A 16268-nucleotide genomic window follows, 5' to 3' on the forward strand; every position below is an offset into this window, starting at 1 on the left:
TTACTTTTCCAGGGCATTCCCCAAATGCAAGTTTGCAGAGAAATGTTTGTTTATTCATCCAAACTGTAAATACGATGCCAAGTGTACCAAACCCGATTGCCCTTACACACACGCCAGCCGGCGGCAGCCGGTGCAGCCATCTGAGGTCACAGCTCCTGTATGCCATGTTGCTTACTGCCGATATGACACCCACTGTACCAAAGAAGATTGTCCTTACATGCATGGAAGCCAACTAAATCCCATGCTCCTGCCTAAGAAAAGTAAGTCTGCCAGATTTTCAATTTTATTGGTGAACGTTTATAAAATGGCCATCTATTTTCTGAGAATATGATTCTCAGTCTCTCTAATGGTGCACATCACTTTTACATTAAAATAATTCCTTATCCTTCCAGTGGGAAATTAGTCTCCAAGGTTGCATTACAACAATGTATAGTTACCTCCTTTTTATTAACAGTAAGTTATCAGTGCTTGTAGAACTTTGAATTGCTGACTTTCCCTGCATGTGGTGATAGGCATGATTCTCTCTCTGTTGTGTGATGGTAATGAGTTACCAACTGTCCTAAAGGGTCAAGCTGTACCCCATTTCACTTCTGGGAAGCATAATTCTGCAATTGCTGAAGTTCTTTGCTTGCATGTGTGATTTCATAATCCTGAACACCTGGTATCTTTATCAGTGAGGACCTCGTTATAAGAAGTATGACAGCTCTGATGTTTCCCTGTAATGTTTAAATGTGTTTTTTCAGTTCTAGCACCAGCTTCCTCATCAGCAGCTCAGCAGTGCAAATTCTTCCCAGCCTGTAAGAAAATGGAATGTCCCTTTTACCACCCAAAGGTAGGAAGCTGTATAGCTCAATATATTTTCTTGTGTTTCCAGTAGTTGGTTCTGGTTCAACCTAACTTCACTATGGAGTATTTCAACCTCCTGAAATTCAGCAAAAGCAGTCTTATTGCTGTACTAAGATGTCCTCAATCTGTTAATATTTAACTGCTGGAAACATTAGATAGATGGTACCCAGACAAGAGGACAGCAGACGCAGGTCAGCACAGAATAGCAGGAATCCAGAAAACAGCAGTCCAGCAGAGTTGCATGTCTTCAGCAGCACAGCAGTCCTTCTTCCTGGCAGAGTATCCAAAGGTCCAGAAGTATACTGAAGTGGTGGATTGAAAGGTCCAGTACTTATAGAAGTTAGGCCTTTGAAGTGGGGAAGACTTCGAAGACTGGCCTTTGAAGTGCACTGATCTACCCTTTCTGTCCAAGCTCCAGGCTCAAAATAGGAGGGTTAAGCAGCCCTTCGTGTGTGGACAGAACACAGCCTATTCAGATGTAAGTGAGGCTGTGCCCAGCTCCTCCCTTCCATTGTGCCCAAGATGGCCCATTAAGGCCCATCAGGTGACACCTAAGCTCCCATTATTTGTGACTGGTAGGAGGAATACACAAAGCCCAGCTGTCACCCAGCCCAGACAGGTGATCAAAGACAGGCAGCAGGCACCAAATGGCTGCTAAATGACTAAGGGCCTGATTTAGATTTCGGCTGATAGGTTACTCCGTCGCAACGATGGCGGCTATCCTGTCCACCGAAATATAAATCCCATTATTTAATATGGGATTTATAGTTGTGACGGAGTAACCCGTCCGCCGAAATGTAAATCAGGCCCTACATCTTAATATTTAACTGCTGGAAGCATTAGCTAGATGGTACTCCTAGCACTCCAGTTGCAGTGATATGCTTAGATGCTAGAAACATGTGTATTTGTATGACACTCTGAGCCTTTACGGACATGGTTTTCACCTTTACAGTGGATATTGTTCACTCAAAAAAGGGAAAGAGCTACACTGGCCTCAAATCCTTAGCAAAACACTAATTGTCCTTGTATTCTTTTCCTAGACTAAAACTATGAATTATAAATGTAATACAATGTGATCAACTTAGTCCAGTTGTCTGCCTTTTAGTTGTTACACTGAACATTCTTGTAACATTCCTGTACAAATTGACTTTTATTTTTTTCATTTCTTTCCCCCCTTTATGCTGGAGGCATTTTTGTTTTAGGATTTGTTTCCATTCGGTGCTAATTATTAAAAGTCCCATTTTACCTTTGTGTTATAGTCTGTCATTCTTGCAGTTTCTCTTCCCTGTGGGAATTTAATTTTGCCTGTCTGGCCTCCTCCCTCTTTTCTAGTTCTTTGATTCCTAAATCTTGTGACATGGCACTTGTAGAAACTATGCACCCATTCTTTGTAACGTCTATGGATTATCTGCAATTGGTCTTACAATTTGGGAGATGCAGTTTCCATCATTAGGCCCATTTCTCTTTTAAATGACAGTTATTTAAGGAATAAATATATTGCGGGCACCTTTACTGTGGCTGCTCTTTGATTCACATTGTGTGAATCGGTTTGGTTCAGTCATAGAGAAGCATTTATAGTTTGAATACATTAGTGAAAAGTTAAGCGATTTGTAACTCAAGAATGTGAATATCAACACTGACAAATGAAACCCCCCTTCCTCCATACCCGTGGAATGCCCTAGATGGAGTTTGAGTACTAGAACACCTCTTCAGTGAAATGGTCTCAACACCTTTGCAAATCTAGATGTACACCACAGGCTCAGCATCCTTATGCATGATGTGGCTCTCCACACCCTCAGTCAGCTAGTTTCCCTTTTTTAGCTCTTCTTCTGGGGGCTTACAGCTTGCCTCCACATAGCCTGCTGATGATTGGCGTTCAATAGATGCTTATTATTATTCCGAAACATAACTGTCTTGGTCTGCCTGCACGGTCTTTGACTCTCTCTTCAGTCTCTCAACAAAGCAGGTTTCTTAAATTGTGCTTCCTGTTTGGCTTTCTGTTCTGTGCTATCTCCCAAATATCTATTGGTCAGCAACACTGGTGAACACTGGCTGTCCTGCTTCAGAAATCTGAGGGTGAATTTACACAGCAGAAAAAGTATGACAGAAGCTCCTTATCAGACTGTGAGATTCATTCTCATTGATGCAGACACACATCTAAATCAAAGTGCCTACAATCTGGCTGCCAAATTGCTCAAATCAAACCCTGTCTTGCATACAGGTGCTATGTTAGAAATTAATTTGAGACTCTGCACACCCCAACACTAATAGGGATTTATTCATACATTCCTCAGTGGCCATTATCATGCTCCATTTAGTTTCCACCTCCAGTGAAGCACAGGTCTAGATTTTAGATTCTGGGGAGTCATTTAGGCTCTTAGGCTGTGATCATCTCATGGTCAGCCAAGATTCCTCTTGCTGCCAAAATCTTTTAAAGATGTTATTCTTTTGTGACGTCAGCACCTACAGAAAGCTTTTTGCTGTGCCTCCCAAAGTCTTTTAAAGATTTGATAACATGTTCTAAAGTCCTGTTCCTACTTGCGGAGACTACAACCATTTAGACTGTCAAAAACTAATTTTCTATCTTCACCCTCTTTGGAGGTCCAGCCCAAGTAGCTGTTGGAGAGATGGACAATCCAGATGAGGAGATAATTCAAAGCAAAATTTGATGGCTTATTAGATGACCCTATTTAGGGATTGCAGCAAAAAAAGTTGAATTTCTGTTTTTTTTGCTGACCATAGCTGTGTAGTCCATCCTTCTGTCAAGGTTCTTGGAAATATCTCAGGTGCTTCATCAGCCATATTGGCTCAAGGTGACCTCTGAGTTATGGCCATAGCCTTATTCTTTACCTTCCCTGAACAAGTTATTTTATTCCAAGCCTAATAGGCCCTTGCCAAAACAGTTGGACATAATCACAACCCTCAACTCAGATTGTAATTGTTGCAGGGGCTCTTAACAGTGCTAAAAAGCCTCTTGTTGTACAATGCCACTTGATGGTTGACCGGAGAGACATGATCAAATATCGGGGGCAGGATAGGATCCCATTTCTGAGGGCCTGGAAAGTAAATTTGGACTGGTGCATGATGGCTGAAAAATTGGTATACCATGCCTGGGATACCCAGAAACGTTTGAGGAGGTATGGGGCCTCTGGCGGGCCGCAGAGAACATAGACCCCAAAGCCTTGGGGCACGGCTCAGTGGATACCTGGCTAGAGGTGAGGGCGGTCGCTTTGGGGGCGGGGGGGGCACAAAGCTTTTAAATGTGTAACAAGGGCCGGAAAACCTGTCAGTTGCCAATGTGTGCAGGTTACAAATGTTGGCACAGTGATACTGTTGTATTTGAGCCGGTGTGCCTTCAGTCACCTGGTTACAGGTAATAATTGTTTTGGTGCTATGTTTTTGCACTGAAACTTCCATACATAAAGCTTATAAGAAACAGTGGGGAAAAGCGGTGCCAGTGGCTTCTGGACAAAGCGGCATCGTTTTTGGACATTATCTGCAAAAAACAGAACTACCAAAAATTACTTTCCTTCTTTTACACTGACAAATAGAGACAATAAGTGCAAGCCCCTCCAACTCTTGATTTCTTTTTTTGTGAGTTACCCAAAAGTGGAAGTGAAAGAGAGACGTTGGAGAAATGAACAGCACAAAATGCATGGCACACAATTTGTTTTCAGATTTCTTTTTCTGTCACCTCGTTTAACTAAACCATTGGAACCCTGGAATATTGGTAAAAAATCAGTATGGAAATGGACTAAAGTTTGTTGCTATAAGATGTTGAACTACAATCAAGCAGACAATAAAAGACAACTCTGAGCTGTTTTAATGTGTAGTCAAGTAGGATTTGTGGGGTGGGCAAACACTAAGATGATGTTTGCTCGAAGCTCCTCGAGCGTTCATGCCGTTGTCATTTAAAAGGAAACAGCATTCAAGTTTAGCAAAGGTACTTAATAGTAAATCCAAAAAACATTTGCTACCTAGACAAGATGGTGCCAGAATATGCTGTAGCAGAAAGTGAAGAAGGGTTCCAGGGATGAATTATGAGAGCCAACTGATTGCAAAAGAAAGTAGCAGATTTTGAATGCATTTCCCCGTAAGAGATTAGAAACCACCAAAGCCTTATAGAGAATCAGGCCCTCATTATGAGTCTGGCGGTCAGTCCAATCACCACATTACGATTGTGGCAGAGCCGCTATGGTCGGACTGTCAACACTGCCAGGTTGCCGCCAGCCAGCAGTCTGGCGGTCCCCGGCGGTTGTAATCCACCAGAGCAGCGCTGCTTGCAGAGCACAGCGTTACGGATTACGAGTCCCCATACAGCTAGCCTTTTCATGGCGGTTCCACCACCATGGAAAGGCTGGCGGAATGGAGGTGTCGAGAGCCTCCTGGGGGCCCCTGCACTGCCTATGAACTTGGCATGGGCAGTGTAGGGGCCCCCAAGCACAGCCCTGTCGCGCATTCCACTGCCCGAATGCGCAACGGGTGCTGCTGTATCCGCCGCACTGCCTCAGTGCCGCTGGCTCGATTACGAGCCAGCTGCAATGTTAAGGACCTGTTCACCGCAGCATTTCCCCCCGCCGGCCCTGCAGTGAACTCCAAATAGGGCTGGCGGTGTTTCGACCGCACAGGTGGTCTCGCAAGGTTTGAGTTTGGCTATCTGCCAAACCCATTATGAGGCCCTCAGTATGCTTCTCCCGGGATGATTACGCCATCATGTTGTGAAGGCAAAACTGTCACAACCTCTTATTCATCGTGCACTGATTGTGTCTGCACACCAACCCCAGCATAGTTTCTGTTATCTCACAAAGCCCAATTAGTCAAAAGACACCTTGCTTGTATATTATGACACATCCTACACATTTATATAGATACTTTACATGGATGCATTATTCATCCGCTTGTCCTCAAATTTCCCACATATGATTTTAGTACATTGTGAGAAACCTTAACTGGTAACTCTTGTTTACTGTCACTCTGAGGTGCAGTGCCTCTCAAAGTAGTTTCTTAACCACTCCACAGTATTTGCACCCTCCACGCCTTCCCCTCCATGTCTGGCTAACAGTTGACTGTACTGGGGCCATCCCTGCAACTTTTTAGCTTCGTACTCAAATGCCTCCAGAAAGTCCAACTGCAAATCTGAGAAAGCAGAACTATAACGCCCCATTCCTGGTGTTCTTATTCTAAAGAGAAGGCAAATTTTCACTCAGGGGCCTCCAGTCTTGGTAATAATGGTAGGTCGTTTCCTGGCACCATCTGTCTCCTTGCAGCCCATTACTTGGCCTATGACTCTGGTACAGACTTCCTCTCCAGCCACATGATACACCACAGCTCCCGACACCTGTACTGATGACACAGGTGCTACAAGATGATCCAATGTTGACACCTATGTTTGATCCCAAACCAATATTGGCCCGAGCTCGAACTATGTTGGCCAAAAGATTACAAGGGTGCAGTCCGTTTTCATTCTCTCTGATTCTAATCCTCTGTCTCTACTACAGCTCCATTAGCTTTATGGTTCCGATCAGATGTTACGGCAGGGTGCACCCCTGGGCACTAATGATGATGATGATGATGATGATGATGGTTGTGAAGGGGATGTGTACTACTCCCTCGTTGTACTGATGATGCCTTATAGTTTGATTTATAGAACACCACTGGTCTTGATGCCTCTTATGGGACAGTGCTTGAGCTACCAATGAAAGAGAGGTCCTTATTTATAGTAGTGTTTCATTGTGCTCACCAGTACAAATTTGGAAGAAGCATCCATCCATGCTGCTACAGGAGGTACATTGTTGCTCCCAAGGGTGCCAAAAAAAAGGCCACTGGACTCTGAGAAAATTACTTTCTCTATTTTCTTGTTCCGAAAAAGGATGGTGGGGGTCAGGCCTATCCTTGAACTACGACCTCTGAATGACTTCCTGCAGAAGAACAAATTTGAAATGCTCATGTGTGCCCTGATCTTCTCTGCTCTGGACTACCGACAGGTGATTTCCTTGGACTTGAAGGATGGGCATTTTCATATAGCCATCTTGCAATTCAGCAAGCATTATCTATTGCTTAAGGAGGGCAAGGAACATTTTTAATTTGCCGTGCTTCCCTTCAGCCTCCCTAGCACCTCAGGTTGTTCACAAAAGTGATGGCAGTGCCCACTGCCCATCTTTGGATGTTGGTAGTCCTTATATTCCCATACCTTTTAGACTGACTGCTGAAGTCTGGCTCGCCGCAGTCAATCAGGACCACCTCCAGACAATTGCAGAATTCTTACATCACTGAAGTTCACTATAAATGAGCGCAAGTCCCACATGATTACTTTGCAGATGCTTCCATTCATTGGAGCTCTCCTGGACCACAGTGAAGTTTCTGGACTTTTCCTCCTCAGCAAGTCCAGCATATTCAGACAATGATCCTGATGTTTCAGACTTGATTATGGATCAAGGTGAGAGTGGCTGTGAGGCTTCCTGGCCCCAGCCTCGTGCCTTGTCCTCATCCAGCCATGCCAGTTGGCCTGCTGCCCTGTACAAGACTAATGTATTATGATTTTCGATTGCCTTTTATTGTTTGTAAACACCAATAATAAAAAAGTATGCCAGGTGGCACATGTGTGCTCTGCATTGAAACTTCACATTCCAGTGGTCCCAGCATCAATTAAGCCTTTCCAACACCATAGAGGTCTTGGAGGAGGCAGCTCAAGATTGCAGTGGTGGCTGATCAAACACAGTATGACCATTAGCAGGCCCCTCTCCCTTCCCCACCCAGAGCTGATAGCGGTGACAGGCACATCACTGCTGGGTTGTGGAGGTTAACTGGAGGAGGTAGAGATTGAGAACTCTAATGTGGAGCTTGACCTCTGCTAGAGAGGAATCTGCTAGACCTGGGGACCATTTGTCTGGCTCTGAAGTCCTTCCTGCCATCTGTCAAGGGATGGCCGATGCATGTTCTCATGGACAACATCAACGCCATGTGATATTGCAACAAGGAGGATAGAATGGGGTTCTGGGTCCTTTGCTAGGAGACTGCATCTTAGGAGGTACTTGGAGCATCAGGGCACCTTTCTGAACACCAATAACTTGGCAGTGTACCTGAATACAAGCTTGGACGAACTGAGCAGACGTCGTCTGGCAGATCATAAGTGGTGTCTACTTCCCGAAGTTGTACACGGTGTCTTCTGCCAGTGAGATAACCCTGGCTAGTTATTTTCCCCGTCATCAAGAACATGGAGTGTCAACAATTTGTTGGAGTTTCCTAAAGAGCACTTATTAGGCAATGCATTCCTGCTGGAATTAAAAAAGAAACTCCTGTATACCTGCCTGCCTCTTCCTAGTGGCCCCGGATTCAGTAAGAAGAGTGTGGCTTCCGAAACTCTTGAGAATGAACATCTGTCTTCTGATTAGCCTGCCACTTCATGAGGATCACTAGTTTCAGCAACAAGGCAGTGTCTTCTCTGCAGTCCATTCCCACATGCATGATGATTGAGCAGCTAAATTAACTGGTCCTGAAATGGTGGATGTCATCTTCACAATATGCCCCTCCAAAAAAAAAACATTTATGCCAGGTGCTGGGATCAATTGGCCTTACGGTTTTGTTGCCCAGACGCTAATCCCGGGTCCTGCGTCTACCTGAAGTGCCTAGGACGATTAATTAATTAAATATTTAAGATTCGACGTTGTGTATGGTTGGATCTCTGTGACCCAGCCTGATCTCTTGATTTTGTCTCTGATATAACTGTTATTTATTGTGAACTGAACATTAAAAATGTGGATTTTTATTTTTCACTACCTCTGTTTTACTGTAATTCAAATCCTGATGATGATCCTGCATTAGCTGTGGATTAAAACGCTGTCGACTAGAGTGTGCAGACCTGCTTAACTAATACTATTCATGAGACATAGGCTGTGCACAATTGCTGTATAGTGTGATACACATATTGCACATTCATATCACTTTTGTCGGGGCACCTAGCAAGTTTTGCACCCTACTGTACATATACACTTTGTTTTGTAATTGTGGCGTATTAAAAATATTATTTCACAATAGATTTCCTCCTTATAGATTGATGAACAAAAATACTACCTTACGGACCAATGTTCTTCTGAAATTACTAATTTACCCAGGTCCCTAGGGATTACAGGGTTGTCCTTGTGTTATGAAACCACTAAATTAGGTCACATAGCTTACAATAAAACTTTTAAATGTAAAAAAAAAAAAAGCTCAATTAGGTGTAAGTTTTATGACAGATTACAAATCCCTTTCTAAAAAAAAAAAAAGAAGCTGCATATCAGTTGTACTGTGCATGTTACTATTATTTTATGTGATGGTGACTAGAAGAAACCATCACCAAACGACAGACTCAACTTGCAGGCAGCTACAATGTCACTTAAACACTAACAGCATCATTAACAAGCATTTGCAATGTAATGGGTCTCATGTTTGCTCGAGTTAGAGCTATTAGCATTGTATATTCCTAACTGGACTTTTCTTGCCACATAAATTGAAAACTAAAATTAAAAGAGCTGATATTAGCAAGTCAAATCAAAGCGCCACGGCCGCCATGAGCGTGAGAGCGAGAGCAAATTAACTCCCTGCCTGAATGTCTAGAAAGGATCGCGGCTGGGATGAAAGGCAAACCGAAACCAGAGGAGGGGCCATCACATGCTGTAACAGGAGAAAGCGTGACGTAGTGTGATGGCCAACAAAGATGTTCACTTAATGAAATCGCATGGGAGGGAATTCAGCACACAAATGATGGACATTTCACAAAATGCAAAATATAAAAATTAAGCATTGAAGACAAACACAACAAAGAATGAATAGCAGTAGTGGTCATGGGTAAAAGCTCACAGTGAGATTACAACAGGCGAGAGCGCTTGCACGCTCTACCCTAAAGAGGGCATAGGAAATAAATTACCACCTAACTGGGCACCTGAAGTACAGGCAAAATAAAAAGTCGTTTTTAAGGTAAGATATAAACAAAACACTTTAAAAAGTACACTTCAAAAGATCTGAAGAGAAATTAAGTATTTTTAGGCGGATTTGAAGAATGTGCATAAGTTTTGTGCAGTCAGCAAAATTGAAGGGAGCCAATGAGTGATGTGTGCTGGGCCATTGTCCCTAGCTATATGCTGTGGTAGGCGGAAGCACAGAGTGAATGGCAGTTCAGCAGACGGATGTATGAAGCCTGCTGAGCAAAAGCCCCTCTATGTAGTGTATATTTATGGTGTGCACTTCGTCCCCACTACAAGTGGCCGCAGGGTGAGGTGCCTGACAAAACTGATGACCACTGTTATATCACTACTCTATGTGCAGCTTTCTCCTATCCTCTTAAACCATTGTACATAGGCTGTAGGCTACATGGAAGCCAGAGGTTTCTTTTGACCACGAGGACTTTGATTATCTTAAAAGCAGCCGCTACTGCAATACATTAGTACCGCACTTTTCATTCAATCCCAAACCCTCTTCAAGAGGTAGCTGCACCATAACAGCCAGCGGCATAGAAGTTAGTCCCGCTCAACTAATAAAGTAAATTGGAGAAAGTGAAAAACAAAAGCTATTTGAGTTTGCAGTCAGCCTTCTGAAATATTGCTTCTTAAACGTTTTTCTTTTGCAGGCAGCTTGTCACTATCTTTCTGAACCCTTTCAGTGGTTCCAGACTTTTCTTCCACAGGGATAGAAGATGGGGAACGCTCAGTGGCTTCTGGGTGGTATGCAAGGAAAGAACCCAAATAAATTTCAGTTTGGTCACTGTTATTACAGACTTGTAGTACAAGTATTAAACAGGTCTCAGATAAAAACTAAGGTTTTAGCAATAGGCTGTTTGGATTTTTTGGTTAGGCTACGAAATGATCCAGTGTCTGGCTCTTCGCTGGGGCAGGCACAAAAACCTATGCTTCTGCGAAGAGCTGGACACTACATTTACCAACGGAAAAAACACACACTGCTTTCTCTTGGGGCACAGAATTGTGAGGAAAAAAGATCATTGGGTCACAAGGTTTTAATGTGTTTTTTTGCACACAGAGTAGATCCTAAAAAAAAATAAAGCTTTTCTTCTGACCTGCACTTCCTATACCAGACATGCTTAGTGTTTGTAGTTTGTTCAAAAGACCATGAAAATGTTTTGGTGTAGAGGTGTACAAACACCCCAGCAGCAAACGGGTTCAGCGGGGTCAGCAGCTATTAACATGGGTAGAGCCTATTTAGGAACTGGTTGTTACAAAGAAGGCCGGTCTATATGGGAAAGTGGAGCAGTCCATACAGGGAAGTTTGAGCTTATTGGGTCTCTAGTAAGGGAATTTGGGCGGAGGCAGCAAGCACCTTGAGGGAAAAAGTGTCTTGAAAGGAAGTGGCTGCCTGTTGAAGATGGTGTGATGCCTGTTGTTAAGGTTTAGCCTGTGAGAAGTGTGACGGTTGCTGAGGCAAAGGATTCTATTGAGAGTGGCAAGCCTACTTAGGGACACTTGGAGCGCCCTGAGGATAAATATGTTGAACATCATTAAAACTGGCGAAAACAGTTGGGCGACTAGAGGCCCAATGAGGGAGTTTTGGCTTCCTGAACAGCAGATAGGGACTATTCAAGGGGGCAGATCCTCTACTTTGATACCTAGCAAATCATTAGACTCGGCATAAAAAGGCACTGTTGAATATAGCAGAGTTCATTGACTGTCCTCCAGCTAGAGTTTTGCACCAAGTAGAACCTAAAACCAAACACTGGCAAACAGTAAAAAGCCTTTTTTCTCGCCTTCTAGCCCTGTAGGTACAACACCCAGTGTCAAAGGACTGACTGCACCTTCTACCACCCTGCTTCCTCTGTACCTCCACGACATGCTTTAAAATGGACACGCTCACAAACCAGGTAAGTGAATCTTGAGATGTGATGTAAATCAAGTTTTGTTTGTTTTTGTACAATGCTTCAAGAATCAGCATTAGGCAAGTATTACATTCTGCATATTTGCTTCATCTAAATGTGTTAATGGAAAATAATTGCAAAGCAAATCGTTTTGACCATTACTAGTTTTGTATTCTCAGTTTCATGTTCTCTTTTTAAGTGCCCTAACAGTGTATATTCTATTTGTTAATTTTAAATGATCCCTCATGACTTTTTTTAGTTCAGCTTCACACAGACTTGGCTCTCTCTTAACACACACTAATGAGTTCCATACACTACTAAGCCTGGTATTTCAATTTAAGATGCCCTGCTAGTCACTTGCCATTATCTCAGTAATGATAGGGTTTTGTAATTTTTTGCTTTGTTCATGGAATTCTGCTTCCAGTATTTGTCTACTGTTGATTTTGCAGCCGTACAAGCCATACACATTGGCGTGTTAATAATGCGTGTTTTATTTAGTCGATCTATCCTCAAGAGAGTTAGGCTACATTCTCTAGTAATCATTATCCAATTAAAAGGTGGGGTGAGCATTTTTGTTCCGACAAAAGTGCCATTACTACAGATATACCGCCATCTCCTTCCTCCCTCAGCATTACAGTTCCTCTGTTTTTCTTATGCACTATGCAAGAGCCCTTGCGTCTTGCACAAGATGACTGTGTCCCTGGTAATTAGCAGAAACTAACACACACACACTCACGCTGTTAATGAGGATTGTTCAAACATCTCAACAAAAAAGTTGAAAAACTAGGGTGAACCAAAGTTTGGTTCACCCATCACAAGACACTTTCTGAAATAATATGATGCATCCCTGCTTTCATAATGTAAGAGTGTTGTGTTTTGATTTTTTTAGTCAGGCCACAGTAATGCCTTACCAGGTTATTTTTGTTTCTTCAGTGAATGACAATTGCATACTGGAATTATCTTGCCTGATGGTCACCCAGAGCCGTTGGCCCACTGCAACAGTTTTCTCCAGACGTTCAAGACTTTGGATATTACAGAGTACGGTTTTCATTTAAGGAAATGGACAACCTACTTTGCAAATTGTTCCTACCTTTCAATGTTTGTACATTTTAGTCACTGTTTTTATATGCCTTTTATTGGATAAAAGCAACCAGGGAAATATTTCGAGAGGGAATTATGCAGTCCACAAATCTGTTGTCCTAGTTGTGCAGTTACTATGTTGATGTCATAACGTGTCTCACTCTTTTTATTGCATATGTGACTTCTGGAAATTATGATTAATTTTGTCTTGTGTGAGCCTAACAATGTCTAAATAGATAAATATTTTTGACTGGTGCGCCATTGCATTATTTATTGTATTGTTTTTGGCCCTTGCTGGCATTCTCCTGTGAAAAACGCTTACTTTTAACTAGCAATGAAGTAAATTTTCTCCCATTTGCTAAGGGCTTTCCTCTAGTGATACTACTTTACAGCCATGCTATGCCCATTAATGACTCTGTAGTGCGTTGTACGGCAAACATTATCAATCGGAACATGTGGAATATTTTTACCAGCTTTACATCCGTGTTTATAAACTAGTACTGTAATTGGGTCTTACACAAGATAATTACTTTTATTTATTTTTTACAATTTTTACAATTGTGCCTCAAAAGTGGCTTCGTAACTCCGTATGTGAACAATAAAATACAATGTTCATCTACAAGACAACAGAAGTCTATTTTGCTTATTTGAAAATAATGAAATAAATTGTTCATTATCTACTTCAATTAACACTGTTCCCTCAGCCGGAGACTTTTATGCCAGGAGGGCTGACGTAATTCAGTTAGAAGAGGATAAGCATATCTGCCTAAAAGCCTTGGCCAGTATTTTCTCAAATGGTCTGCTCTGCATTATAGATTTGCTACTCATTATTTCACCAGTGTGGCTTGGAGTTGATGTCTGGAAGAGGTTTATTGAAGAATATTTTGTCATCAAGAAGTAAACTAAATGCATGATCAAAACTTGAATAGGGCTTGTGAAGTAAAATTGGATAAAAACCCGTTGCTTTTGGCTGCTGCACTATGTGAGAAGCTCTTCTTCTCTATGGCCCTTACATATGTGTTACTTTGTACAAATAAGAAAATAATGCATGACTAGAATGGACAGCTGTATTCAACACAAAAACTACAATAAGGCAGTTTGCCATAAACACAAAAGAAAATATCGGCACAGTCTTTTGTTCGAGTGGAGTGACAATGCAATAATTGTGCATTGTGGCTTCCTCAAAAAGGGTAGACTGGTGTCCTAAAATATAACCAATTCCTCAGGAATCATTGGACAAAGCTAAGGAATAGGTTGGGTTCATGCTGTGTGTAGAGCACAAATGCTGTGCACTCTGTATAAAGGCAAGCAGGAAGAAAACTATTAGAAAAATTGGCATACAGGAAGAAGGCATTCAAAGAATTAACTGCATGCACATAGGATGGATACAGTCAACGTGCCTAAGAGCACCAGCTGAAATGAGGGACTTCAAATTGTTTTAGTAGCTATTTGTAATGGCTAAAACAGACTGTATTTTCTTTTATAACCCATAATGAGGCATCTTGGTGAGGGCACTTCTGTGACTTACACAAATCACAGACTCAATAGAATAGTCGTGAATGAGTCCCCATATCTGTAGAATCAGATCTGCGGGCTCCTGTTTTACTTATCATCTAGATTGACAAAATAATCAAGGAGATGCTCTACTATCTTGGCTAATTGCAATCCTGGATAATATCACCCATTGATCTTCCTTAATTGACAATTGAAACCGACCAGCAGACATTCAGTAAACAGACTGTCACTAGTAATTTGCACCACAAAGGTATTCCTTTATGCATTGATTATTTCAAAACTGTTCAATTCATTTATTAATGATGTAGTTGGCAGATTATGATGTACTGGCTAGCCTTCAACCAAATCGATGTACTGGAATTTGCAACAAAAAAAAAACAGATTAGTCAGGCGACATTGCATCACATTCCACAAAACAACGTGAATTCCCGAAGGTGATAAAACAATGTACTCCAATGTATATATGTGAGTAGATCAATTGCCCCACTCACCATCTGGCAAAGTGACCAGGGAGTCAGAGAATCTAGCAGAAACACAGTTAAGTTCCATAGTTTTAAACAACGAGGGACCACCCAGGGCAGACAAACTTGGAGGTGGGTAGACTCTACGGTTACTCTTTTGCAACATTGTGTTGGGGGGGCTAAGTCGAGAATATCAGAGAGAGACATTTGTGGCTAATGTAAGTTCTGGCCTAAGTAGAATGATTATTATTTTTGGCTATTCAAGAAGTGGAACAGGACTGAATTTCGGCCCTTGTACTTAATTTTACTTCACCATCTTCAATCATTGATGATGTTATTTAAGTTGACAGTGTGAGAGCCCCCACTCTTTTTTCACACATGACAAGGCCTGGCATGGACTGACATGTCCCTTTCATAGCTCTTTGGGTTCTATTACTAAATATAAACAAATGAGTTGTGTAACTTCAAAAGTGTGCACCTAGATGTGAAGAATGTTTTTGAAAGAAATGCACCTATGATCGGTTGACTGACTTTACGAAGTATCTCATTGTGCGACCTACATAGACAGACAATTGACATCTACTCACTCTCAGCCTAATAATATAACCAATGCAAAATGTGCTGCATTGTTAACATGTAGAACATTGGCTGGAAACAGTCTTTAGTGAGCATCTGTAAAACCAGCATTTGACGTCTGTCCAGCAAAGACTGCAGTTTATCGATCAGAATGTATTTATTTATTTTATTTGCAATTTTATATAGCGTGGACATGGCCAGAAGGCATCACAGCACTTTACAACACATAGGATACAGGGTTATAGCAGGTTACGTTAATAGTTATTAAGCTAGGACGTTTACATCAGTGTATGTATACAGGAGTTAACACAAGAGACACTTACAACAATAGGTCAGAGATACATGAACAGTTAAACAAAGGCAGATCAGGGTGCAGTGGAGAAATTAAATAAGTCTGTTCAAGGGTGAATTAACCAAGATGTCTGTCAGAAAGGAGGAGCTTGAGATTCTTTTAAAAGGTTGATAGGCAGGTGGATAGACGGAGTGAGGGAGTCAGAGAGTTCCAGATTCTAGTGGTGCTACCAAAGAAAGATGGGTTCATGTGTCATTCTTGACTGAAGCAGCGAGGGTTCCAGGATCAGGGATTGGGCATTTCTGGAACCCTATTTGCACCGGAGATTTTCCGATCTGTCGTTTAGATAGGAGGGTGAGGAAGTGTGTAATGCTGTCTATGTAATGCAAGCACTTTTGAATTGGGCCCACGCTTCAATGGGGAGCCGATGGTGCAGAGGAAATGAGGTCAAATTTCTTGAGACCTAAAACGAAGTGTGCTGCAGCATGTAGCGTTGCTCTCAGTGGGCCTAGGTGAACTTTGGGAATGCCTGAGAGAAGGGAAATTCCACAGTCTAGTCTAGAGAGAATGAGAGACTGCACCACTGTTTTGAGGTCTTGTTCCAGAAGCAATTGTCTGATGCCCAAAAGCAGCCTAAGTTGGTGTTGTGCGCTCGCTG

At 42.2% G+C, this 16268-nt stretch overlaps 1 protein-coding gene across 7 annotated transcripts in view; it reads left to right on the plus strand.

Moving 5' to 3' along the window:
* Positions 1 to 13342, plus strand: part of ZC3H14 (zinc finger CCCH-type containing 14) — a 223213-nt gene extending 209871 nt beyond the window's left edge. For all 7 annotated transcript variants that reach the window (XM_069208142.1, XM_069208145.1, XM_069208146.1 and 4 more), the window contains 4 exons: positions 13 to 260; positions 744 to 832; positions 11586 to 11692; positions 12620 to 13342. In XM_069208142.1, the coding sequence (XP_069064243.1) occupies positions 13 to 260; positions 744 to 832; positions 11586 to 11692; positions 12620 to 12626 (451 nt within the window). In that variant the 3' untranslated portion in view covers positions 12627 to 13342. The remainder of the gene's footprint in view (positions 1 to 12; positions 261 to 743; positions 833 to 11585; positions 11693 to 12619) is intronic.
* Positions 13343 to 16268: the final 2926 nt, after the last annotated feature.

Source organism: Pleurodeles waltl, chromosome 9 (genome assembly GCF_031143425.1).
Source record: "Pleurodeles waltl isolate 20211129_DDA chromosome 9, aPleWal1.hap1.20221129, whole genome shotgun sequence".
In the NCBI taxonomy this organism is placed as follows: domain Eukaryota; kingdom Metazoa; phylum Chordata; class Amphibia; order Caudata; family Salamandridae; genus Pleurodeles; species Pleurodeles waltl.